Source organism: Choloepus didactylus, chromosome 21, assembly GCF_015220235.1.
Source record: "Choloepus didactylus isolate mChoDid1 chromosome 21, mChoDid1.pri, whole genome shotgun sequence".
In the NCBI taxonomy this organism is placed as follows: Eukaryota; Metazoa; Chordata; class Mammalia; order Pilosa; family Megalonychidae; genus Choloepus; species Choloepus didactylus.
Window position 1 is genome coordinate 17216456 of NC_051327.1, and position 26071 is coordinate 17242526.

At 45.7% G+C, this 26071-nt stretch overlaps 1 protein-coding gene and 1 pseudogene across 2 annotated transcripts; one reads left to right on the forward strand and one right to left on the reverse strand.

The window, feature by feature from the left end:
- Positions 1-176: 176 nt before the first annotated feature.
- CCL26 (C-C motif chemokine ligand 26) lies at positions 177-23691 on the reverse strand. Of its 2 annotated transcripts, XM_037815219.1 has the most exons (4): positions 22933-23691; positions 22719-22833; positions 1487-1619; positions 177-840 (listed from the first exon to the last, which is right to left on the reverse strand). In XM_037815219.1, the coding sequence occupies exons 1-4, from the start codon at positions 23003-23005 to the stop codon at positions 541-543; spliced, it is 621 nt and encodes a 206-aa protein (XP_037671147.1). In that variant the 5' UTR covers positions 23006-23691; the 3' UTR covers positions 177-540. The 2 variants fall into 2 exon arrangements, with proteins under 2 accessions (XP_037671147.1, XP_037671148.1); XM_037815220.1 differs by lacking the exons at positions 177-840; positions 1487-1619 and adding an exon at positions 18718-18973.
- On the forward strand, positions 19536-20135 carry LOC119518166 (annotated as a pseudogene).
- Positions 23692-26071: the final 2380 nt, after the last annotated feature.

Sequence of the window (26071 nt, forward strand, 5' to 3'; positions counted from 1 at the left end):
AAAACGTATTCTTAAACCTAATCCATTCTTTGGGTGTGAACCCGTTGTAAGTAGGACATTTTGATGAGGTTACTTCAGTTGAGGTGTGGCCCATTTCATTCAGGATGGGCCTCAATCTTATTACTGGAGTCCTTTATAAGTGGAATGAAATTCAGACAGACAAAGAGAAAGCCACAAGAAGCAAGAAGCTGAAAGTCAGCAAAACCAGGGGAGGCCGCCATGTGCATTGCTTTGTGACAGAGGAGCCCAGGACCAAGGATCGCCGGCAGCCACCCTAGAGCGCCAGTCATCGGAAGAAAGCATTGCCTTGATGACTCCTTGATTTGGACATTTTCTTAGCCTCAAAACCACAAGCTAATAAATTCCCATTGTTTATGCCAACCCATCACATGGTATTTGCTTGAGCAGCCAAGGAAACTAAAGCAGAAAGTGTCAAGGGAAAGAAGCTAAAGGAGACTGAGTTACCAGCATTGAGAACAAAGGAGGCTGATAATAATGGTGTCAAAAGCCCAGAGAGGTCAGGGAAGGGAAACCAGAGACTCATCGAGTGGAAATCTGAGCCTTTGAGAGAATGTTCAGATACCCAAGTGCGGCGAGTTGAGAAGTGGAGTAAATATGAACTGGGGAAGCAGTGACTGCCACTCCTCCAACAAGTGTGGCAGGAGAATAAATAAAGGGAAAGGGGTCTGTAGAGAACCAGGAAGAGAGGATAAAGAGAAGGTACAGTGGAAGAACCTTCGGTCGCGTCCAGAGGCGGGTTGGTTTGGGAGAGCAATTCTGCAGGTTGGTGAGGCCCAGCGTCCGGCTTTGAGATTCTGCAGCGGGATGGGGTGTCGCTTCCTGGAGAGGAGAAAGCAAGGAGCTAAGGTCGGAGTGCTGATGGGGCCAACAAAATTGGATGTGACCCTGCCAGAGCAAAATGACAAGCAAAGTTAGCCAAGGGGAATAATCTGAACACAGGGGTGGCGGGAGAATATTTGAGCTGTTTTACTGAGGTTCTTCTCTGCTCTCACCCCAACACAACACACACACACACAACACACACCACACACACACACACACACACACACACACACACACACACACACACACACACACACACACACACACACACACACACACGGTTCCTTTGCCCTTTGCCCTTTAGCCAGAGGTATTTACTGCCTCAGGGGAGGAGAAAGAGCAGAAAAGGAGGAAAAATTGCTTTGGGGTTACAGAAGCCTAGCACTTGAGTTTCAAAAGCCTGGGAGGGTTTGATTATGCCACAAGCAATAGCTTGGGAGAATAGAGGAAGGGTCAAGCCACTCACTCCCCAGACCAGAGAAAATTCTGGGGGGCTCAGAGCGGAGGAGGAGTACTTAGACACTGGCCTGGGTCTCACGAAGAGCCCTTCACCCTGGCTGCCCCAGACTGAGCTATGGGACCGCAGGAGATTTGACGGGAAACACAGACACGTTTGGGGAAACTGAGGCAGAGGGAATCCTACCTGTCCTTCTCCTGGGTGGGTCCCTGGGCAATGCCAAGACCCCGGAGACTCCATGAGCCAGCAGGAAGAGGCCTGAGAGAGCCCCCAGAGCCCTGGGCGCTGCAGTGTGGTGCAGGCAGCAGGAGAAGGTTTCCTGTGAACCCAAGTTGTGGGGGTCACGTCCTGTGTGCCGCGGACCCCAAGAGGCCTAGCTGAGGCAGATGCAGCAGGGACCTGCAGGAACCGGATTCTGAGGGGGGCAACGAGGACATCCCGGGAGATGGCAGTGCAGACAGACACTGTAAGGGAACCCCTGGAGGAAAGTTCTGTGAGGCCCTGAACTGCCTAAGATCGTCTCCACCATCTGGAGCTTCTCCTCAATTATGGAAAAACAAAATTACGTTTCTACACCTGTAAAACTGTGAGCTCTACGAGTCTTTCAAATAAGGCTTCTAGACAGGGGAAGGATTTATTTCGGATCTAGTGCTTGGTCTAAATTTCTGATGGTATTTTCCCAGGCTTTCATTTCCTCAGGGTTCCATATTTAATGTCCCATCAGCTCTCTCAATTATGGGGAAGCACAGACTATCTTGAGTAATACTTTTTCTCTTGGACATCTCTTGAGAATATTTTGAGCAATTTTACTCAAAGTTTACTAGACTGTTTTGAGCTATTTTACAAGCCTGTCATCAAGACTCTGTCATTTCTAATGTTCTCCACTCAAAAAGAGGGCTGGGGTCATTTTCAGGGAGGGTGGTAAGGGCCAGCCAGACTCCAGCAGCAGTGAGCAAGAGCCGCTTGAAGGGCTGGGTGCTGGGTGCTCTGCTCTGTAGGAAGCATGGACAGACCCACAGGGGGTGGCAGGGCCCATGCAACCCCATATTCACAGGTATTCTCTGTGATGAAGCAAGATCCTCTAAGAAACCTTTTTGCCCTTCCCAGGACAACACCTGTTTGTTCCTGAACATATGACAGGGCCCATTCCCCAGCCTGGGCCCCCACTCGGCTCTGCAACCTTTACCAGCAAGACCCTCCACACACGACACTTACCCCTCTCAGTCTAACGCAGGGATTTAGTCTCCTCTTCCAACCTGCATAAAATTTTCAGGTGAGAAACACAGGAGAGCAGATCTGTGCTTGTGTTTCCATCCTGCTCCTTAGCCCTTGGCCATGATCCCATCTACTATTCAATCACCTAATACAACCAATTTTGTGCCAAGTTCAAGCAGGACGTGGGCAAAAGAGCAGACATGGCCCTGGACTGCAGGGAGCTCGAAGTCTGGTGGCAAATAACCAGGCCCACAAATACAAGAATACCACACACTCGAAACAGTGCAAACCATGTGAGGAAATGGAATGGTAGTGAGGAAAGAACATGGGCTTTGGAGTTAGACATATCTAAGTTCTAATCTTTCTACCCACCCTGCTTTTTTAAGTTAAATATTGGCTGCTAGCTGTGTGCCGTGAAATAAAGATGACCAAGGAACATACTGTCCCTGCCCTTAGGAAGAGCATAATCTGAAATTGTTCTCAGGTCTGGCGTTTAACTTACAACTGTGTTGATTTCTTTAGCCAAGAAATACTGGTTGATGCCTATTATGTGCCAGAGTTTGTCTGCAGAGCTCACAAATCTGTACAGGAAAAGGCCACTGTCTCCTAGAGAGTGCTGGTGGCAAGCAACAAAAACGAATTCTGGCTAATGGGGAAGGGCAAATCACAAGCACGGTTAGATACCACTTCACACCCACTAAAATGGCTACTATTAAAAAAATTGGATAATAATAAATGTTGGTGAGGATGTGGAGAGAGAGGGACCCTCGTGCATTGTTGGCGGGAATGTAAAATGGTGCAGAACGTTAAGCATAGAATGACATCAATGACTTGGAAATTCCACTTTTAGATCTCTACCCAAAAGAATTGAAAGCGGGGACTCAAACAGACAGCAGTACATTGAAATTCCTAGCAGCACTTCCAAAAGGTGGAAGCAATCCAAGCGTCCATTCACGGAAGAATGGACAAACAAGATGTGATATATCCATATAGTGTAATATTACTCAGCCGTAAAAAGGAATGAAGTGCTGATCCATGCTACAACATGGGTGAACTTGAAGACATTGTGTTGAATGAAATAAGCCAGACACAAAAGAACAAATACTGTATGATCTCACTTACATGAAATAATTAGAACATGCAAATTCCTAGAGTCAGAAATTAGAATACAGGTTACCAGGGGCAGGGGTGGGGAATGGGGAGTTAATGCTTAATTGGTACAGGGTTTCTGTTTGGGGTGATGGAAAAATTTTGGTAATGGACCATGGTAATGGTGGCACACTATGAATGTAATAAACGACACCGAATTGTATATTGGAAAGTGGTTAAAATGGGAAATTTTATGTTGTATACATGTTATCAAAATAAAAATGAAAAAATAAACCCAAAGAACTGGGCAGCACAAAGAATAAACCCTGGTGTAAACTACGGACTATAGTTAATAATATAATAATATTGGTTCATCAATTGTAACAGATGTACCACACAAATGCAAAATGTTAATAATAGGGAAAATTCAGTGGGGGGAGCGGTATATGGAACGCTGTTCTTTCTGCATGATTTTTCTGTAAACCTACAACTGCTCTAATAAAAAGAGAGAGAGACAGACAGAGACAGACAGAAAATCAATTCTGGCTAATTCAAGCACAAGGGAATTTACAGAAAGACTTTCTGGCAGGAATGGCCATGTAATTTGCAGGACCTGGAACAAAACGAAAATGCACAATTCAAAAATTATTAAGATTTCAAGACAACAACAGCAGGGTATTGAACAAAGTGGGAGCACTTGCTAGCACGGGGCCCTGTGCAATCGCATGCATCATGTGGCCACAAAGCCAGGCCAGTCCTGCTCTTGGGGAGTGGGCAGGTGGGGGAGCAAGGCTTGAACATGAGGGAGCCATGGCAACTCCGGAGGTCACATGTGATGGTTTTAAAATATGTCCATGAAACCTTCTGATGCTTCCCCCTTCAAAAGAAGGAGCCTCATTCTCCTTCCCTGCAATGTGACTTGCTTCTAACAGAGAGTAACAGTGGCAGTGCATGACTTTGGAGAAGAGGCCATGAGAGGCACTGCAGCTTTCTCTTTGCCATTCTCTTTTGTTTGCTCACTCTGGGGAGAGATGGCAGCCATGTCATAAAGAGACTCAAGCAGTCCAGGGAGAGCATCACATGGCACAGAACCGAGACTCCAGCCAATAGCCCCGGGATTGAGACATCTTGGACGCAGACCCGCATGCCATGCTCAAGCTTTCCAATGACTACTGACATTGCTAAATGAAACCACACAAGGAACTCTGAGCCGGAAACACCCAGCTAAGCTCTTTCTGCATTTCTGATCCATAGAAGCTATGAGATAATCAATATGTGTTGTTTGCTGCTACGTTTTGGGGAAATTTGTTACACAGCAGTAGGCAACCAATAGAGTGCAGAAGCTGACAGGTGGAGCCATCCACTCCTTCTTCCTCACTTGCTCAAGATTCAAAATCTTGGGAGAGAATATCCTTTGTCTAGGGTTAGGGGAGGCTGACAGTGACAGGAAGGACAGAAGGATGGTGTCCCTGCAGCGTCTTCTGCCTTCGGGGCATGCACTTGGGTTCACCCTTGCTCCAAGACTGCACCTATCAGGAGAGGGGTGCTGTTGCAAAGAGAAAGGGTCCACACACAACAGATTTCTGCTACATCTACTTAGGGAACTCAGATTCTTAACACAAGAAAGAAGAACTCACAATGAAGGTGGCAAGTCGGTGGCAAATGAGAGCCACTTCCTTTACCGATGCCTGTGGAGTGAAAGATTCCGCCTGTACCTTAAAGGAGGTTCAGGCATCAGTAGCAGCTAAAGAAGGGGAAGTTGAGTCTGGAGCCTTCCCAGCACCAAGTGTCCTGGGCAGCTGGCCATGGCGTCCCCAGACGAGGGAAATGTTGCAACAGGGGAAGGCGCAGATTCGAATCAGCTGACCTGGGGCCAAGAGCCAGACCCACTTACTAACTATGTGCTGATCGCTTGACCTTTTTGACCCTCAATTGCCTCATCTGCACAATAGGGATTTAACTAACCCCTACCTCAGTAAACTGTTGGATTAAAGGAAATAGGGAAGTTATATTTTTTTCTTTTTTCCTTTCTTTTTATAATATTTATATTTACCAGAGTTATAACATAAAGAGTTTTGAAATAGCAAATCGTTCTCTAAGGCCAATAACAACAAAAAATAAGTAGTCTCCTTCCCCTCCCCTCCCCTCCCCATCTAAGGTGACTCTCACTTCCTAGAGGCAACCACTTTAAATGCAGTGCAAGCCCTTGGAAGCCCCAGGAATTCTAGAAACATTTTATCTCTATTTCATTTAAATGGTATATTTTTAATTCTTTAAAAAGCAACTACCAAATGCAACACCCCCAAAATGTACGATCTACCAAATTTCAACCTAGGTAAGATCATTAATTGGCCTTATACTCGTTTTACTTATACATTTGAAATTACAATATAAATTTGTTTATAGGTTACGCTGTGGTTCCATATAAGATTTTATTTTGAGAAAAAGTGCCCCGATCAAAAAAAAGAAGTATGAAAACTACTGAGATAATGGTTTTGAAATGCTTCCTATGCTATTAGATGCTAAAGAGATGTTTGCAAAGCTGAACATCCCTGACCTGCAGAGAGCAGAGAGCAGGGAGCAGCATGTCGCTGGGCAGCTAAGGAGCTCTCCTGAAAAGTGCATCTCAAACCCCCTCACCTGGGGGCACTGCTGATACAACACAGCCCAGCAGCCTTGCTGCTAGATTTTGGAACTGAGCTGCATCCATCAAATCCTAGACTCAGAATCTCCCCTCCACACGCCTCCTGCCCCAGCCCACTCCCCTCCTCTCCATCCCTGAGGTCAAGAGAGGATCCCTCTCCTCTGAGCGTGTTCTGGCTTCCCCCCAGCATCCTCAGCTCCCCACGGGGAGTGAGCTTGGCGCTTCTGCTCCTTGTCTTCAGCAAAAAGGACTAAACGAGAGCCCTCCCCAGTGGGGACAGGACCACCCCTTCTTTGGCAGAGACCCCGCCTTGAGGACCAGGGTCAGCAGAGGGCCCTGTGTGCTCCGGGTGAGTCCACCACCCACCTTGCCACCGTTAACTAGTCTCCTGAGACCTCTTACCCTGTTATATGTCAACCCCCAAGAAGCCCACACCCCCAGGACACCCCGTCTTCTCCCTAACTCTAATCCTTACGCTGTTCTGCCCATGCTGGCTGGACCCCATGTCCCACCTCTCCCCAGTTCTACAAACTCATGTCCATCATCAGAAAAATTCCTCATATCCTCAACTTTTTTCCAGAACCTTCCTTTCACCTCCTTGCTCCCAGTGAAACCTGGCTCCCTGCTCAGGGCCTGCCTCCCACACGGCTCTCACAGATCAGGGTGGTCTATGTCTCCCCCACCCCTGCACCCGCCCTACTCCCAGGAGATGGTGGAGGCTTCTATACTGTCCTCCCCGCCTCCCACTTTCACACCCACAACCTTAACTCTCCTCATTGCTGATGCCATTTACTGGCCCCAGTGTCACCCTCCCGCACTTCCTGACGGTCCTAGCTCCTGGCTGGCTGCCACTCTCTCTGACTTCACGCCCAGCCCATTTCCTGGCGATTTCAGCACTTGCATAGATGACCCCCCCCCCCCCGCCACAGGCCAACCTCTCACCAGCCTCAGCTCATTCTCAAGTTCAAACCCTTGACCTCGTGTGTACCAGACACTCAATTCTGCGCTTTCGGCTCACTGGCCGCCACCTCCCATCTTCCCACCTCCCTCCTCTGGCATCCTGATGCCAGTCCACCAGGCTGACAACCCTTTGATCCAACCACCTTTGCAAGCTCCCATCTCCCTACACCCCCCACTTCCCTCCTGACAATAAGCCACAGGGCCCTACATGCCTTGGTCCCCACTAACCCTCTGATGTCACCTGCTCTTCCTCTTTTCCTCATTCGCTCCTCTCTGGTCACTTCCTCGCTGCTCCTCCAACAAAGCCAGGCCCTCTCCTACCTCAGGGCCTTTGCACTGGCTACTGCCTTTAGCTGGAACAGTTTTTGCCCAGATATCTGCAGGGCTCACTCGTTTACCTCCTTTGAGTCTTTGCTCAATGTCACCTTCTCAACGAAGCTTTTCCTGGCCACACTTTCACATTACAAACCCCTCCCTGTCCCTGTTACCTGGCTCTAGTTTTTCTGTAGCTCTTTTCACCTCCTAATATGCTATATAGTTTACTTATTTATTATTTTTATTGCTTATCACCTATCTCCCCCCCGTGAAATGTGATCTCCAGGAGGACAGGGAGTTTTCTCTTTTTTATTCATTCCCATATCCTCAGTGTCTAGAAGAGTGCCTTGCATACAGTAAGTGCATATTTAGTAAAGTGCACATCGATACACATTTATTGAATGAAATAAACAGAAAATTAGCTCCAGAGAGGACCCTACAGACCGTTTGTCTAAATTCCCCATTGCAAAAATGATAAAAACAAGAGCGGCGGCAGCAACTGGTGCTGGTTAATCACTTCCTATAGCACAGGTAGTAAGATGTCAGCTGGGAGTTTTCGAGACATTAGCCCGCTTAGTCCTCACAGCAACCTGTGAGCTTGGTATCACGGCAATCTCCATTCGGGTTAACGGAGGGCTCAGGCCCAGAAATGAGACCCTTCAGCTGGGAAGTGGGAGCCGTGCTCCAAGGCCCGGCATGTGCACAGCTCCCCCTGACCAGGTGCGCGCAGATCGTGTGCGCGGAAGGAGTCCTTAGGAACAAATTGTCACGCGCGGGAGGCATGATCCCTGCCCTGGAGGGCTTGGGTGCAGGGAGGGGAATGGCCTGCATGGTGCAGCTGCACGTTGGATGTGCTGGGGTGGCTGGCTGGGAGCAGTTGGAGCCGACGCTGCGGCACCCCAGCTCCCCCAGGGCGGCCGCTGAGCCCCATCTGTCCTGGCCCTAATGCGGGATGCATCAGCGCTCACCGCCCCGGGAGAGGCTTAATGGACCCCACGGAGTTCCAGGTGCAGCGGAAGCAGTGGATTAATAATGGAGGAGACAAGGCCCTGGCCAAACAGCAGGGAGGCAGAGGACAGAGAGAAGAGGGAATGGCTTGGAAGGGGCCCCCACATTCCGGCCAACGCTTGGCTCCCATCTGCCTAAGCACAGGGTCACTCTTCTCTGCTGCAGGTGTCCCTGGATCTAGTGAGGCCAAAATCCATCTATGGGCTTGGCTTCCTCACCTGCTCTCCTGCCCCTCCTTCCCTTCCATCCCACCTCAGAACACCTTGGGATTGGGGCCTGGGGGTCGTAGAAGCTTTGTTGAAGAGCAGGCACGAGTTTCATGAGAAAAAGCTTCCCACGATCTTGAGAAGGTCCTCTCCCTCCCCAGCGTCCACCGAGAACCGCTGCTGTAGAACTGTGTTTTATTTTTCATCCCCTTCCTTCATTTATTGAACACCTTGGTGTGAAGATTTTGCTATGGGCTGGACACTGTTCCACGCACCCCATCAAAGATGTCTTAGGTTATTCACAGGGTGGCACAATGGAACCAGAGAATTTTAGAAGAGAATCAAAGAAGGTAGCCCTGGAGAGGACAAGGGGGATGTGAGTCCTAGGGTGAATTCACCCCTCCGGCTCCCTCACCAGTCCCTGGCTCCTGGGGGCCTCAGCACTTCTCACGTGGACTGCACAGCCCTCTCCCCACTTGTGATTGTGTCCCCCGGCCTGTTTGCCACAAAAGCATCAGAGATTTTCCTAAACACGGATTTGATCATTTTACTCTCCTGCAGAAAATCTTCTAGGGCTCTCCACAGCGTCCACAGTTGAGTCCTGACCCCTGGCAAGGCCGATGAGGCTTTTCACAGTTCTTGCCCTGGCTTTTAGCTCCCCTTCAACCATCCCCCCACTGTGCTCCTTTCAATTCCCCAAACACTCTCTGCCCCCCATGCCCTTCTTCCCAATGCCCCCACATGTGCTCTTGCTCTGCTTGGAGGACCTTCTCTGCTTGGAGAAGCCTGGCTCATTTGCCCAGACCTGGCTTAAATAACCCGCCTTTATTGACCCTTACAGTAGAGGGAGCCCTTCCCTTGCCCTGTCCGGGGGTGGGATGCTGGGGCCCTGAGATCCCCCAGGAGACAATAGAATTCCCACCTCTGCCACTCATTAGCTGAGTGGCTTTGGGCAACTTTCTTAACCTCTCTGAATCTCGGTCATCTCTAAAGTATGTTGTTAAAAGATAATTTTCAGGAAAAGGTAAAATCATGGCTTTCATATAGGTATAAAAACAAATGTGTGTTAAAGATTTTATTTAACTCATAATGAGGGAACCATGCAGATGTTATAGCTGGTTCAAAAGAGAGTCTGATTCTGATGCAGTGACAACTTCACATCACATTGAGTGAAATGAGCCAAACACACAAGAGCAAATGTTGTATGATCTCATTGATATGAAATAATTAGAATAAGAAAATTCATAGAGTCAGAAACTAAAACACAGGTTACCATGGGCCAGGGCAGGGATAAAGAAAGGGCAGTTAAGGCCTAAATTGTAGAGTTTCTATTTGGGTTGATGAAGAAGTTTTGATAATGAACGGTGATGATGGCAGCACAATACTGTGAACATAATTAACAGCACTGAATTATATAATTGAATGTGGTTAAAAGGGGGAAATTTTAGGTCATATATATGTTACAAGAATAAAAATGAAAGATAAAACAAAAGACTGTACAACACAGTGAACCCTAATGTAAACCATGGACTGTAGTTAATAGTACAATTATAAAAATGTTCTTTCATGAATTACAACAAATATACCACGCTAATAAAAGCTGTTAATAATCTGGTGGTATATGGGAAAAAATATGCCCTAATTTGAACTATGGAGTATAGCTAATAGTACAATTAAAATATTCTTTCATCAATTGTAACAGAGGTACCACATTAATGCAAAGTGTTTGTGCCGATTTGTCTATTTATGTCCCCCAGAAAAAGCCATATTCTTTAATGCATTCTTGTGGGTGCAGATGTATTAGTGTGGATTGGGTTGGAGCCTGTTGGTTCAGTGTCCATGGAGATGTGACCCACCCAACTGTAGGTGACAATTCTGATTGGGTTATTTCCATGGAGGCGTGGCCCTGCCCATTCAGCGTGGGCCTTACTTGGTTTACTGGAGCACTATGTAAGCTCAGACAGAAGGAGCTCACAGCTAGCTGAGAGACATTTTGAAGATGGTCGTTGGAAGCTGATGCAGACATTTTGGAGAACGCCATTTTGAAACGCAACCTGGAAGCAAGCAGACACCAGCCACGTGCCTTCCCAGCTAACAGAGGTTTTCCTGATGCCAATGGCCTTTCTCCAGTGAAGATGGACACTTTATGGCCTTAAGACTGTAACTGTGTAACCAAATAAACCCCTTTTATAAAAGCCAATCCATTTCTGGTGTTTTGCATTCCAGCAGCATTAGGAAGCTAGAACAGTGTTAACTATGGGAACGCTGTATTTTTTACATGAGTTTTCTATAAACCTACAACTTTTCTAATTTTTCTAATTAAAAAAAAATTTTAAACAATAAGACCCCATAGAACTATACAGTACAAACAGTGAACCCTATTGTAAACAATGGACTTTACTTAATAGTACAATTATTAAAATGTTCTTTCATGAATTGGACTCTATTGATGCAAAGTGTTAATAACAAGGTGGTATGTGGGAACTCTATTTTATGCATAATTTTTCTGTAAACCTACAACTTCTCTAATAAAATAAAAGAACCTGAAAGACACACTTATAGATGAGAAATATTGAAATGAATATGCAAATAGCAGCAAGATTGGGCTCTCCACAAAGGAGAGGGGGAGCCAGTTGAACCTCTATTGGACAGAACACAATCTACATGTATATCCGTTACCTACGATTTATGGAGCTGTAAAATAGCTCCCAAAGAAGCAGAATCTGATAAAGCAGAAAGGTATTTTATAGACAATGCATTGCTTTTTATGGAAGTAAAATTTTTTCTCTACTTGTCCTTGGTTCGATATTTGTTTTTCCTTTCTTCCTGGGCACAAAGAAGACTAACTGGATCAGTACAATGAGTTAAGTGGAATTGGCAGACATCGTTTAGGGGCCAGAACATTCAGTTGTTGGTTCAGAGTTTTCTTTACCCTATCTCTGTAATCATGAAAGCATGGCCAAGATGGAACCTCAGTCCACCTGTATCCCTGAGTGACTTCATGACCAACACTTCCTGCCTATCCATGTTGTAATGTAGTACCAGTGAAACATAAGATTTGGGGGGTTATTTGTTCTGCAGCATAACTTAATTTATCCTGACTGATACAACATCTCTCAAAGGATGTTGTGATGAAAGTTCTTTCTGCAGGGCCTAGCATACAGAAGTCACTCAGTTACTGTTCTTTCCTTCCCCGACGTTCTACTGCAACACTTGACTACCTTACACCATAATCATGTCTTATTGTGTCTATGCTTCTTGCTAGAATTTGACTGCCACAAAGTTAAGGTCTGAGATTTGCTGGCCTTTGTATTATCAACTAGCACTGGACCATCTAGTGGTTCTTACTAAATGTTTACTGAATGAATAAATCAAGTATTGAATTGGAGCTCTGCCACTTGAGCTAGTGACTTAAATTTTGGGAGCCTTAGATTTTTTATCTGTAAATTGAAGGAAAAAATGTCCTCCCAGAGTTGTCATAAGGAATGAAAAGAAATCAGGATGATGTGGAAGCAGTTTATTCATTTTAAAGTTATATACAGATGTGAAATATTATTATAATTAAAGAAACCAAAGCTTCCCGTGTTGGAGTGACTAAGCCCAAAGCAGGACTAAAACTTGGGATTTTGAGACTTAAAGGTCTAGAGTTGGAGGGGCCCTGAGCACCCCCCTTCCCACCCCCACCCAGAGGTCTCCTTGGGGGCACCAACCACTTGGACCTCCAGGGTCCTGAATCTGTGTGCTGCCCCTCGTTGACCAAATCCTCCGGGTGACTAACTGCCAATGTCCTGTGACTCAGCAGGCAGGGGTGGGGGTGGGTGGGTGGCTGGGCAGTGTTTCAGCAGGTTTCCATCAGTCCAGAAAGAATCTGAGAGGTCCTGGAGAGCCAGTCATGGTGGGACCCAGCAAGGAACCAGCCCCTGACGGTCTCCTCGTGGAATGTAGACCATCCAAGAGGCCCATGGATTTCCCTCAGGGGAACAATCAATTTGTTGATTTCGTAATTAGTAAAGAGCAAAGGAGTATTTGTCTGATGTTCTGGTTGGAAGGCCAAGATCTTCAGTCTTGTAACTGATCAGTGGGGTCATGTTGTCATAAGTGCTATGAGGAAGTGGACAAAATCCAGAATGTGAATTAAGAGAAACTGGTTATCTCCCTCATTCCACCATTCACGGACGTGAGACTCCAGACCCTTCGCTCCGTGCGTCTAGGGGTCAGTTTCCTTGAAAATGGGAATAATTTTCTTAGCCACCTCACAAGATTGAGAAATACTCTCACTGTGTTTTATAAATAATAAGGTAATATATCAACGCTGGTTATTTTCAATCCTGATCCCATTGTACCATACACATTGACATGTCGTCCTCTCCATTGGTGATGAATGTCTAGGAAACAGGGAAAGCGGGCCATAGTTAGACCCTGCAGCATGTAGCAGGGTGTCTAGCTCATAGATAAAATGAATGGTTGTTGAATGGATGAAAAGAAGAAAAGAATGAATGGAAAGAACCAGGCATGGCATGGCCAAGGATCCTGATTGCTGCAATTACTTCTCCTTTTTTTTTTTTTTTTTGGAGTCTGCCAGGGCTGCCATGCCAAATACCTCACCACAAACATTTACGGGCTCATGGTTTCAGAGGCTGGAAGTCCAACATCAAAGCATCAGCCAGGCCGTGCTTTCTCCCAGACTCAGTAGCATCCTGGCTTTGGCAGTTTTCCAACACCTGGCGCTTCCTCTCTCTCATCTCTGGCTTCTATTAGTTTCTGACTTCTCTGCTGCACCCAAATTTCCTCTCTTTATAACACCTCCATTCGTGTGGCTTAAGCACCACCCTGATTCAATTTGGCCACACCTTAATTAATATCTTCAAAAGGTCCCACTTACAAATGGCTCACACCCCCAGAAACGCAGGTGAAGCTGAAGGTCATGCCTTTTGTTGGGGTACGTGATTCAGTCTACCCCACTCTCAGAGCCCTGCCCATCTTTCTGGGCCCAGCTCTGGCCTCTTTCATGAAGCCCGCATCTGTGCATGCTGATCTCTTTTTCAGATCATTAGTGAGTATGCTTTAGTATATGGGGGAAGTTCAGGAGCTGTAAGGAACCCCGAACATCTTCTATTGCAACCTCCTTGTTGTATGAATGAAGACGCTGAGGCCCAAGTTCACTCTGACCCGCTAGCCTGTACCGAGAATTGATTGCTCTGTGCATATTTTGTCCCCTCTGGCCCCTGAACTGTCCCCTCTGAAGACTGAGCTAAGTCTTCCTTTTCTCATATCCTTCCCCTGTCCTCCTCCCGCAGTGCCTGGCACAGGGCCCTGAATCTCCAGTAGACCCTCAGTAAAGACTCACACAACGGACTTCTCTGTAAATGGACCAGTATGTCAGGGGAGAAGCGAGAGGGACCATCAATGATGGTGGGAGAATGGCACCATCTGTTGGTCACTATATGGAACTACATATGAGAATCTGCTTTGATAGACACAACAATCCCTAGTTTGTCTTGCAGCCCAAAAGGGTTCAGTAAAGCCTGAGATGTGTGTTTCTCCATCAGCTGCCCACTGGTTACTTGCTTGACCACACACCCTTAGGAGCTGCCTTACCTCCCCTGTCTCACTTCCCCACTCCCAGCTGGTATCTCCTGAGAGCACCTCCAAAAATATCACCTGCATGCAAATTCTTATCTCAGGACCTGTTTCTGGGGAAACAGTCTAAACCTCATGGAAGAATGGGGATACTAAATTAAGAAGATTGTACTTCGGGCAATAAGTGCTTCTTTCATGCCAGTTGGTGACTCTTCTCTGGCATCTTCTCCACCTTCTCTCCTGTCTTTTTGCTTCTGAGCGGCTGCAGGATTCTCCCAGCCAGTTTTGACTTAGCTGGGTTCATAGCACTATCCAGCAGCCAAAGAGTTCAGATATCCCAATCTCCACCCTCGCTCTGGAGATCTGGCCGCAGTCTAGTGGAATGCTGCATGTTTGCCTCTATTTTTGGTCATAAAGTTCTGAAATTCTTTCATCATATTCTTTCTGTTTAGAAAACTTTCTTTAGCCATTCTTTCAGAATAGGAGCTGAAATTTTCATCCAGCTCTCCTCCTCACTGTAAATGATTGAAATACAGAAATTAAAAGACAGAGTTTGGTAGAATGGATTAAAACCAAAAAACAGGACCCAACTGTATGTTTTCTATAAGGAACTCACTTCCAATAGCATGACATAGGTAGGTTGAAAGGGAAAGAATAGAAACATGATATAGCATACAAACAGTGATCAAAGAAAACAGAAGTGGCTATACCATTATCAAATTAAGTAGATTTCGGAGCAAAGAAAATTGCCGGGGACAGTGAGAGACATTACATAATGATAAAAGGGTCAATCCACCCAGAAGACTTCATAATCCCAACCAACAAAGCTGCAAAATATGTGAAGCAAAAACTGATAGAAATAAAAGGACAAATAGATAAATCTGCAATTACAGTTAGAGACTTCGACACCCCTCTTTGAACAATTGATAGAACAACTATGCAGAAAATCAGCAAGAATATAGACCCCAATCGTACCATAAACCAACAGGATCTAATCAACACTTATAGAACCCTCCATCCGACAACCACAGAAAACACATTCTTTTCAGTGCCCAAGTAGCATATACAAGATGCATCATATGTTCTGGGTCATAAAACAAACTTCATCAAATATAAAATAAGTGAAATCATGCAGAGTGTATTCTCTGATTACAATGGAATCAAACCAGAAATCAATAACAGAAAGATGACAGGCAAATCACCAAACACTTGGAAATTAAACAACAGACTTAAAATAATTCATGGGTCAAAAAAGGAAGTCTCCAGAGAAAATTTAAAAATATGTTGAACTGAAAGAAAATGAGATTCCAACATATCACAATTTGTGAGACTAAAGCAGTACTGGGAGGGTATTTTTCTCTGAAGAAGATGCACAAATGGCCAATAAACACTGAAAAGATTCTCAGCATCATTAGCCATTAGGGAAATGCAAATCAAAACCACAATAAGATACCACTTAATACCTGCTAGGATGACTATCATAAAGAAAAAAATGAAAATAAGTGTTGGCAGGGATGTGGAGAAATTGGAACCCTTGTGCATTGCTGGTGGGAATGTAAAATGATACAGCTGCTGTGGAAAACAGCTTGGCAGTTCCTCAAAAAATTAAACATAGGACTATCTTATGACCCAACAATTCCACTCCTAGGTATATACTCAAGAGAATTGAAAACGTATGTCCACAAACATTTGTACATGAACGTTCGTAGCAGCATTATTCATAAGAGCCCAACTGGAAACAACACAAGTGTCCATCAACTGATGAAAGGATAAACAAAATGTTGTCTGTCCATACAATATAATATTATTTGGCCAAAAAAGAAATGACATATTGACACAGGCTACAGTATGGATGAACCTTGAAAGCATTGTGCTAAGTGAAAGAAGCCAGACACAAAGGACCACGCATTGTATGATTCCATTTATATGAAATGCTCAGAGTAGGCAAATCGATAGAGACAAAGTAGTTTAGTGGTTGCCAGAGGTTGGGGGGAGGGGAAAATAGGGAGCAACTGCTAATGGGTATAGGGTTTCTTTTGGGGGTGATTAAATGTTCTGGAATTAGATAGTGATGATGGTTACACAACTCTGTGAATATTACTAAAAAACCACTTAAATGATGAATGTACAACTGTGTAATGGTACTGTGAACAATTGAATGTAGGATTTGTTTTGTATGACTGCGTGGTATGTGAATATATCTCAATAAAATGAATATAAAAAAAGTGAGAAGACTATTTTTAAGCTACCAAGGACATGATAAAGTTAACATGAAATGCAAGAAGTTATTTTGACAAAACAGATTTTTTGCCTTTTACATTGATTATTCAGGAAAACATTTTTATAACCTTTTACTAAGAAATAATACTTCAATAATTTAAGGGAACTTTTAATAAAAGCACATTTTAAAAAAAAACCACTTAACTGTACAGTTTAAATTGGTGAACTTTGTGATATGTGACATATCTCAAAAACAAATTTTTTAATCAATTGTGTTTCTATATACTAACAATGAACACCTGGGAACTGAATTTAAAAATCACTCAAAAAAAAAAAAAATAGAAATGCTCAGGTGTAAATCTAACAAAATACGTACAGGACTTGTATACTGAAAATACAAAAGGAAGATGAAGGATATCAAAGAATATCTAAATAAATGAAGGCACCTATGATTTTCACTGCTTGGAAGACAACATAATAAAGATATCAGTTATTCTCAATTTGATATACAGGTTTTCTACAATCCTTATCAAATCTCAGCAAGATATTTTGTGGATATGGACAAGATTATTCTAAAATTTATATGGGAAGGAAAAGAAACTCGAATTACTGAAACAATTTTGAAAAAAAGAGGAATAAAGTGTGAGGATTTCATGATACCGTAGACAGCTACAGTAATTAAGGTGGTCGTATTGGCAGAGGGATAGATTCATAGATCAATGGAGCAGACTAGAGAACTCAGAAATAGCCCACGCAACAGATTTTGACCAACTGATTTTTTTTTCCATTCCTAATTACAAATACCAGGAACAAATGCCAAGAGCCTGCTCAATGAACTGGAATATTTCTTCCTTGGGGAATAAGGAGGTTATTATGGCATCCATAAAATTCATAATATAAAATTATGTTTATTAACTGCAATAATAACTATCATTTACAATGCATTTCCCCCATCCTCTCTGAATTTTATAGGCTAGGCTCAGAGAAGTTAGTCATTGCATAAAAAATCACACAGCCAGAAAGTGGCAGAGTTTGCCAGGGACTTCCTGACTTCAGGGGATGTCATTCTTCATCCCCTTTATCCTTCTTTGTTTTCTTCCTAGCACTCATCACTACCTCACATGAGATATGGTTTTGTTTTAATTTGCAGAGGGGAGGAGAGGCAGCTACCACTTTTTAAATGCTTTACCATATTTCATGCATGGTGCTGAAGAATTTTAATCATTGTATTTCTTTTATTAATAAGAAATAATAATTTTATTTCTTTTTAATAATTTTATTTCTTTATTTCACTCTTCCATGTTTCATAAACATTTCAGACTTTCTCTATGTATTTTTTATTTTATTAACTGCATTTACAAATATTCTATACCCACCAAGCAACCCCCGCTCCCCTTTCCCCCATCCCTGATAACTTTTAAAGGGCTAATTGTTTGACAGCAGTGCAAACACAGTTCAATGGAGGAAAGATATAATTTTTTCAACAAATGTTGCTGGAGCAATTGGATCTCCATAGATATTTTTATATGAATCTCAACCTAAACCTCACAGCTTATACAAAAACTAACTCAAAATGCCTTATAAATTTAAATGTAAAACTATAAAATGCTTAGAAGAAAACACAGGAGAAAATCTTTGTGATCTAGGGTTTGGTGAAGTGTTCTTAGGCATAATTCCAACAGCACAATCCATAAAAGATGAAAATTGGTAAATTGGGACTTCATCAAAATTAAAAACTTTTGCTCTGCAAAAGACCCTGTTAAAAGGACGAAAAGAGAAGCTACAAGACTAGGAGAAATATTTGCAAACCTTTACCATACAGCTACCTTTACCCATATCTAGAATTTATAAAGAGCTCTCAGAACTCAGTGATAAAAATGAACAATCTAATTAGAAAATGGGCAAACAACACAGCAGGATGAGGTGTTTCCCAGAATTTAACTTTCCGAATAACCTAAACTTATTTCTCCGAATAATGTTAAAACATTTGATGGATGTTTTCCCAAAATGCGTTAAATACTTCCTTGTTTTCTGCACAAACCAACCAAACCACAAGGCAGAGCTCTGCATGGGCTTAGCTCAGGAGTTGGCACCTGCCAGGCCGTTGGCCTTATGTATCAACTTGCTCTCTTTCCTGGAGGAAAACTCAGGTGTTTTGACCAAGAATGTTTATTACCGAGTCCAATCTTTATGAAAAATCTTTATTGAAAAACACTGGTGGAAAACACCCTCTTCCCCCAACCAGTCTCATGGGCCCTTCTGTTAATGGTTCTCCAGGCCCTGCTAAGGGCAGCGGGACTGAGCGTGGGGTCAGGTGGGCTTGGGCTCAAAGTCCAGCAGGGTCACAACTGTTGGATTTTCAGTAAAGAAATATATCTTTGCACCCATTTTTCCTTCGGATGTGCACAGACCTTCTGCCCTCTCTTGGTAGTGAATCTGTAGAAGAGACACTGACAGTCAATACTGAGAAACTTTGCTTCCTGGGAAGTATTAGAAAGGGAGGGAAAGTTCCGGAAGGGCAGCTCCCCAATCAGTCTTTTTGCCTTGCCACACTCCTGTCACACTATCCCTGCTCCCTGTTCTCCTGGGCCCTCCCTCCTCGCCACCACCTTTTTTTCACTCTCCAAATGTGAGCCATGCTTCCAGAACCCCACTTCCACGCCCCCAAGAAGCATGGCTGGGCAGCTCTAGTGCATAGCCACTTAATACTTAATATATAACAGCTTTATGGAGATAGAATTCACATACCATACAATTCACCCATTTAAAGTATGCTTACAATCCAATGGTTTTTAGAATATTCACAGAGTTATACAACCATCACCTCTATCAACTTGAGATCTCCTTCATCACCCGAACCACATTGTCATAGATTGTTCACCACGGTTGCTTCTATATGATTCCTGTCTTCCCTACCACGTTGTGAGCTCATTAAAAGTGGGGGTCTTGGGGTGTGCTATTGGATGGGCCTTCTTCCTTCTCACCAAACAACACCAACATGGTATTCAGGCACTTTGTGGAGGTTGGTTGGGTGACCTTTGGGCTTATAGCCAGAAACTGGTTGCAATGGTAAATGTTATTGATCAGAAAGGGCTTTGATGGATGGACTTTGCACTCCAGTAAGGAGCCAGGCCATGCCCTTCAAATGCATGCAGCTCTCTAATTCCGTCCTCAAGGTCCCACCAGTGCCCACCAGAAGTATGTCCTACAAGCCTGGCAGAAGGCGGAGATGATACAAAACGGGCAGCCACAAGACGTGTCAAGAAGATTGATGCCAGAGAAAGGAAAGCCAAAATGATACATTTTGATCATTATGAAAGTCATGAAGGCAAAGAAAATGAGGAATAGAATAATTAAGCCTGAAATTAAGATGCTTCAAAAGGCAGATCTGGAAGCGTCTCCCAAAAAAGCACCTGTTGCTAAGGGATCTGCAGCTGCTGCCACTAAGATCCCAGCAAAAAAGATGACCAGTGTAGGCGAGAAGGCTTCAGCCCAGAAAGTTCCTGCCCAGCAAGGCACAGACCTGAAGGCAGGGGCTCCAATAGCTTGTAAGGGTCAGAAAGACCCAGCTCAGAAAGCACCTGCTCAGAAAGCATGAGGCTGTTAGAAATGCAATAATGGTTCTTTATGACACGCTAAAAAAAAAAAGATGGGGTATTGGTTGATGTCCCTGAATTTCCTCCAGCCTTGAGCACCCCAAGGGCACTCAGAAGTGATGAGAGCCCAGGTCAGGGGCCCTTGGCCCAGAGTCCCCCTTGCAGGACCAGGAGTCTATGAGGTCCTCCAGCAGGCCCTGACACATGTGAGGGAGAAGAGCCAAAAGAACAGGGGAACAAGGCAGAGGAAGGACTTTGAGGCGGTTTGAAACCAAGCCTACAAATTTCTTTGACATCACTCCCATCACGAGGTGAGGGTCTACGCCTCCCTCCCCTCAAATTTGGGCCAATCTCAGAGACTGGTGGAAATGACACCATATGATTTCCAAGGCTAAGTTATGAAAGGGGACAAAGCTTCTGCCTGCTTCACTGGAGCACTTGTGCTGGAGCCTTCCACCACCATGTAGGACATCTAATCAATCATCCTAGATTGCCTTGCTATGAGGAAGCCCAAACTAGCTCAACAAGAGGCCCTGAAGAGAGAGCTACCCCCAGCCCCAGCTGTTCCAGCACCATCTGAGGCAACCACCCAGCAATGCCAAACCAGAACCCTGCAGCCAAGCCTTTCTGGAATTCCTGACCCACAGGAACCATGAGAGATCATAAAATGAGTGTTCTTGTTTCAAGCCACCATGTTTTGGGGTGGTTTGTTATGCAGCCATCGATAGCTGATCTAAGCCTCTCACCAGGAGGTGCTGGCAGGTAGGATGAGCACTGCACTAGGAGTCCAGATTCTTGCATGTTAACCTCCCTGTTGCCCTGACCAGCTGGGAGGTACTGGGCAACAGGCTTAATCTTTCAGGTATCCTCTCCGCTTCCTTAGCTGCAAGCAGAGAAAATCAAATCAGCCCTGCATTTCCCTAAAGGTTGCAGTGAGAACTGGAGGGCTCAGTAAACTGGAAGGTGCTGAGCAGGTGGGAGGAAGATGATGAAGATGATGCTGGAAGGGGACAGGGGAAAGGGGAAAGCAGTCAGAGAGCAGAGTGGGTAGGAGCGAGTTCCTGCCCTTGTTCTAGAACCTACTCTTGCCGTGGCCTTTATTCCCTCCTCCACTTCCAGGGAAACTGCTCCCTCGGACTCCAGCCCAGAGTGGGTTCTCTCGTGTTGCTACTGGAGCAAACCTGTCCCTCCCTCCTGTGCCCAATGGAGGGAGCCCCACACCCACTTTCCCTAATGCATCTCTTCACATTAAGACCAGTTAACCAAGTAGTACGCTTGATTTCTGCACAATCTCGAGCTCATTTGCTCATTCAGTCAACAGAACAGGTATTTGTTGAGCACATACTATGTGCCAGGCCTTGTGCTGGGGAGATGGTGGTGAGCCTGGGGCTGGGAGAGCCCTCCCGGCTCCCCCTGGACTCCCAGACTCCCACGCTGGCCAGTTTCCCTGGACAACCTTGGGCTCCTCCTGCCCCCGCAGGACACTGATGGTGGGTGGACCACCAAGGAGGAAGAAAGGAAGGGAGATCGAGAGGTGGACACATGGGTGCATATCCCAAGCCTCACAGCTCATCGCACCCAATTCCTTCCCTTTACGAATAAGCAAACCTGCCTTGCCCAGGGTCCCAGGCCTGTAAGTGACAGAGTCTCGGCTTTGGTTCCAGCCCAAGGCTCTTCTCCAGTTAATTGTCAATTGCTGATATCTTTAAAGCTACAGAAAGCCAACCAAGGCAAGAAAGAGAAAACCCAGGCATGTGAGCCCCGGAGTGCTCCCCTCCCCCTATTTAGGTATTTGAATGATCTCTTTCCCGTCCTAACTCTGTCTCAAAATGAGACATTCAGGATGGTCCCTGGAGCCCCTTCTGCACCCTTGTCCCCGGGAACTCTCACTGACCCCTCCCTGTGTATCTATGCTCCAAGGGCTTCCATTTTTTGAGCTTTTACTGAGTGCAGACACAACGCTAAATGCTTTGTGTATATTCTCTCTCTTATACCTGCCAGAACCCCCGCGAGGTGTGTGTCATCTCTCCTTTTACTGATGAGCCCTGCGTGACGTGGTCCCTGTCTACCTGGCCCTGCCAGGTGGCCTCCTCTTACCTGGGCTTCATCCCACCTGTGATTCCCTCTTCCTGGGACATCCACGAGCCTTCCACCTCCCTGCCCCAGTCGCCTGGGCTATTCCCACTTACCCTTGGGGTCCCCATGTAAATGTCACTTCCGCAGGGAGCCCTTCCCTACACCAGGTTGTGTCCTCTGGTGACTCGGGCCCGTGCACTGTCTCCTTCAAGCACTCATCACAGTTGTGACGAACTATCTTGTGCAAAAGTCCTTTTGGTGCCCTTTCCTATACTATATTGTAAGGTCTATATGAGCCGCCTGGAATCTTTCTTTCCCCAGCCCCGGGCACACACTGGCACCTGGGATGAAAATTAGAAAACAGATGCTCAGAGTCACACAAATCAGTGGCAGAGGCAGGGCTACATCCCAGGTGACGGGGTCCACATCCTGAGGCTCCTCCTGGCACCTGGGGGGCCTGCCCAGCACCCATCCCCTTATGACCCTCAAAGTCTGAGCGATATACTCACATCACAGCCGGCAGGGAGCAGCTGTTTCTGGAGAACTCGTACGTCCGCACCAAGTTCCAGGGAAGGAACCTGTGGCTGAATTGGAAGCAGCAGAACTTGGCCACATTACTGCCACCTAAAAATCAAGGAGAGAAGGGACCTGAGACACCCCTTTCTTCTCACTCGCTGTCAGCCTAGGAAGGAGCCCTGGCAAGGAAGTGGAGAGGTTACGCACGTGTGGCTGCCCCAACGTACACACTCAAAAGCAAGGCCAGGAGGACAGAGGGGGCTGTGGGGAAGCTCTTCATGGTGCTGCAAACGGACCCCTTCACAGGTGCTCCCCAGTTCCTCCTGCCTGAGCTTGTCTCCTTTTATGAGGCTGAGTGTCCCTGAAGATAATTCCAGAGAATTTTGTGGTTGATAACAAAAGCAGCTCTTTCCACCCAGCAGTGGAGGAGGAACCTGATAACCATGGGGAGGAAGGTTGGAAATGAGGGGGAAAGTGGGGGTAGCGGCTCCCCATTGGGAGTCTCTGGCCCAGAGCTGTTGGCGAGTCAACACTTGATTATTGAAGACAGAGCAGAGGAAATGAAGTAACAGTTCTAAGGAACTGACCAAGGTTCCTTGATAACAGATTGATTTCTGGCTCTTGGGCAAAGCTTTGTTTGCTCTCTCAACACTGCTAATCTCTTGGTGAGGTCTGAACCATCTCAGGACAAGGGTAAACCCCAGAATGTGCCAAGCCTGAGCCACACATGATGCCAGGGCTGGTTGGTTGACCCTTAGAGATCCATTATCTAGTTTAGAGGTTCCCAAACCTGACGGATCATCAGAATCAGCTGAGCTTTAAACATACATCTTCCCTGCCTAGACCAGGCTTTCTGGGAGGGGGACCCAGGAATCTATATTTTGGCCAGATTTGGCTAAAAAGGAGGAAAGTGAATTCTAGAAAGGGGCAGTGACTTCTGCCCCGGGTGTCTTAGGAAAGTGCAGGCAGGACCCTCCCATCCTTGTTTCTTGACCCTGTTCCCGGTCATTCCCACTCCCCACCCCACCCCCCTATGCCTGAGGTTTTCAAAAATCTGAGTTTCAAGTAAGAAATGGCCACTGGCCATATAGAATCCGAGAATTTTTCAGGGCTGAATGAAACCTTAAATATCACCTAGCCCAACCCTTTTAGGCATCCAGGCTGTTTCAAACATTTTGTGTGACGGGAAATTCACTGCCTAACCCATCCCAACCTAACAGTTTTCAAAATTTCACTAAAACCGATATTCCCATAGCTTCTGCCTGCTGACCTAGTTCTACACAAAATGCCTAATTCTCTTCTCTTTGGGAAGAAGAGGAAATCGAGGCCGAGGCATATTTGAAGACCATTGTTTTAGTTTGGGTTTCCCTAGCAGCAGGCCCTGAACAGGGGTTCTTCTAGTGCAAGTGCCTTGTTGGGGAGATGATTCTGGGAGTTGAGGGGGTCAGTGAGGGAAGGGAGGCATCAGATGGGTGAGTTATCAAGCAGGTAACCAGCCCGGGCAGCTGACTGGGACCCACGGGGCAGGTGTATGGGATGGTGCAGACAGGCCTTGGAGCTGGCACACCTGGACGGGAAGGAAACTGGGGTCTTTACCCCTCAGCTCCTTGCCCGTCATCGGTTGAGGTCATGCCCCCTGCAACTGGTTTGTCTCATGTCCCTCTCTGCAGAGCCGCAGGTATCCTCAGCAAGCAGGCTTTGTCTTCCAGAAGTAAAGGCGGAGGGGATGTGGGTGGGGCCCCATCAGCACATGCCACAACCAGGCTTGCACCTGCCCCGAATGTCCTCTTCTTTAGGCTAACCTGCCCTGTGCCTTCAGTTCACCCCACACCATCTTATGAGCCACCTCTGACCCACTGGTTTCTACTCTCTTGAATGGCTCCAATGTGTCAGGCACCCAAATGTTTCATAAACAGAACACAATAAGCACTAGCCATAAAGGGGAAGAGTTGGAAAATTGGCCCATACTAAAATTTGGAGTTTTTGTTCATTAGAAGATGCCAATAAGAGAGCGAAAAGGCAATCCTTAGGGAGGGAGAAGGTTTTTGTAATACTTCTGCAGAGAATTTAGGCTAAATACAAGATAGAGGGCACAGTTCACACAAAACTGCCCTCACTGCAACTTTGGGGGCTCCCCAAACCACCCTCAGGTTTGATAATTTGCTAGAAGGACTCAGGGAACTCACTGAAAGTGATGACATTTCGCTGATTTCTAAGGGGAGAGGATACCGATGAAAATCACCCAAGGGAAGAAGTCCCAGGGGGCCGAGTTGGGGGAAGTACTAAATGCATAGCTTCCGTGTCCTCTTCCCAGGCAGTCAGGGTGAGGCAGGATAGAACCAGGAATCCAGGTTGTGGTCCCTGGTTTTCTATTCAGCTTCAAAAGAGTAAATGCAGAGCTGCAAACTTCAGCTGCAAACCTCATGGGACAAAAATTTCCCCTAAAGTTCCAAAGCCTCCCCAAACCATAAAAGCTTGTAAAATCATGGACCCAAAGCAAATTCTTAGTTAATGACAGAAAGCATGGGGTCATAAAAGTTGTTAAACATCTGCCCAAAGATAAATTTTAGTTACTGTGATGTCAGGTCACAAGATCTCACAACTGTCTCCTCCTAGAACAAAAAAGACACGTGGTGTTCAAAGGTCAAGAAAAGAAAATCACAGTAAAACTTCCCTATATAACAAGCTAACCCACTGCCACTCAGTGCATGCGTCTCCCTTGAACACGTCCACATTACCTCTTTAATGTGTCTTCTTTCTTTCTTTAATAAATGTTACTACTTGTTCCTACTGGCCCCTCACGTCTGAATTCTTTCCGCGGCAAGAGTCCTGAACCAGGAACTGGTTTCTGCCTGGCACTGCTGCCAGCAGGGTGCCAGTTACAAGGGCAGATTACTTTTCTGGCATCAGAGTGTGGCAATACTCACGTAGTATTTTCAACAGGGGAAGCTCACTGGAGCCTCAGTGTTCAGAGTTTTTATTGGGGCTCCATGACATAGGCACGATTGATTGCTTGGTTGCCCACACAGTTGATCTCAGTTTCTAGGTCAATTGATATCTAGAATCAAAGCCCCCACCCTATACCACACTGCTGTTCTTCCTGGCATGATCAGCCCCCACCCAAAATACTAACCAGTGTGGTCAGCCTCATCTCTAAATCCCATTGTTGGACGATTCAGCATGACCCAAGGCCCCTAGCCAACAGAGACACTCCTATCGGGCATGACATAGCTAAAGAACCCCATAAATGAACAAGAAGACACAACAAAATAGAAAAATGGCCAAGACTTGGACTCTTTACAAAGGAGAAAATACAAATGATCAATAAGAAATGCAAACTTAAAAC

Excerpts from the sequence above, each read along its gene's own strand:
- CCL26 (XM_037815219.1), bottom strand. The coding sequence starts at position 23,005 with ATGAAGAGCTTCCCCACAGCCCCCTCTGTCCTCCTGGCCTTGCTTTTG. Across the intron at positions 22,834-22,932 it reads GTACGTTGGGGCAGCCACAC|GTGGCAGTAATGTGGCCAAG; the intron begins GTGCGTAACCTC and ends CTTGATTTTTAG. Across the intron at positions 841-1,486 it reads CCCACCCAGGAGAAGGACAG|GAAGCGACACCCCATCCCGC; the intron begins GTAGGATTCCCT and ends TCTCCTCTCCAG.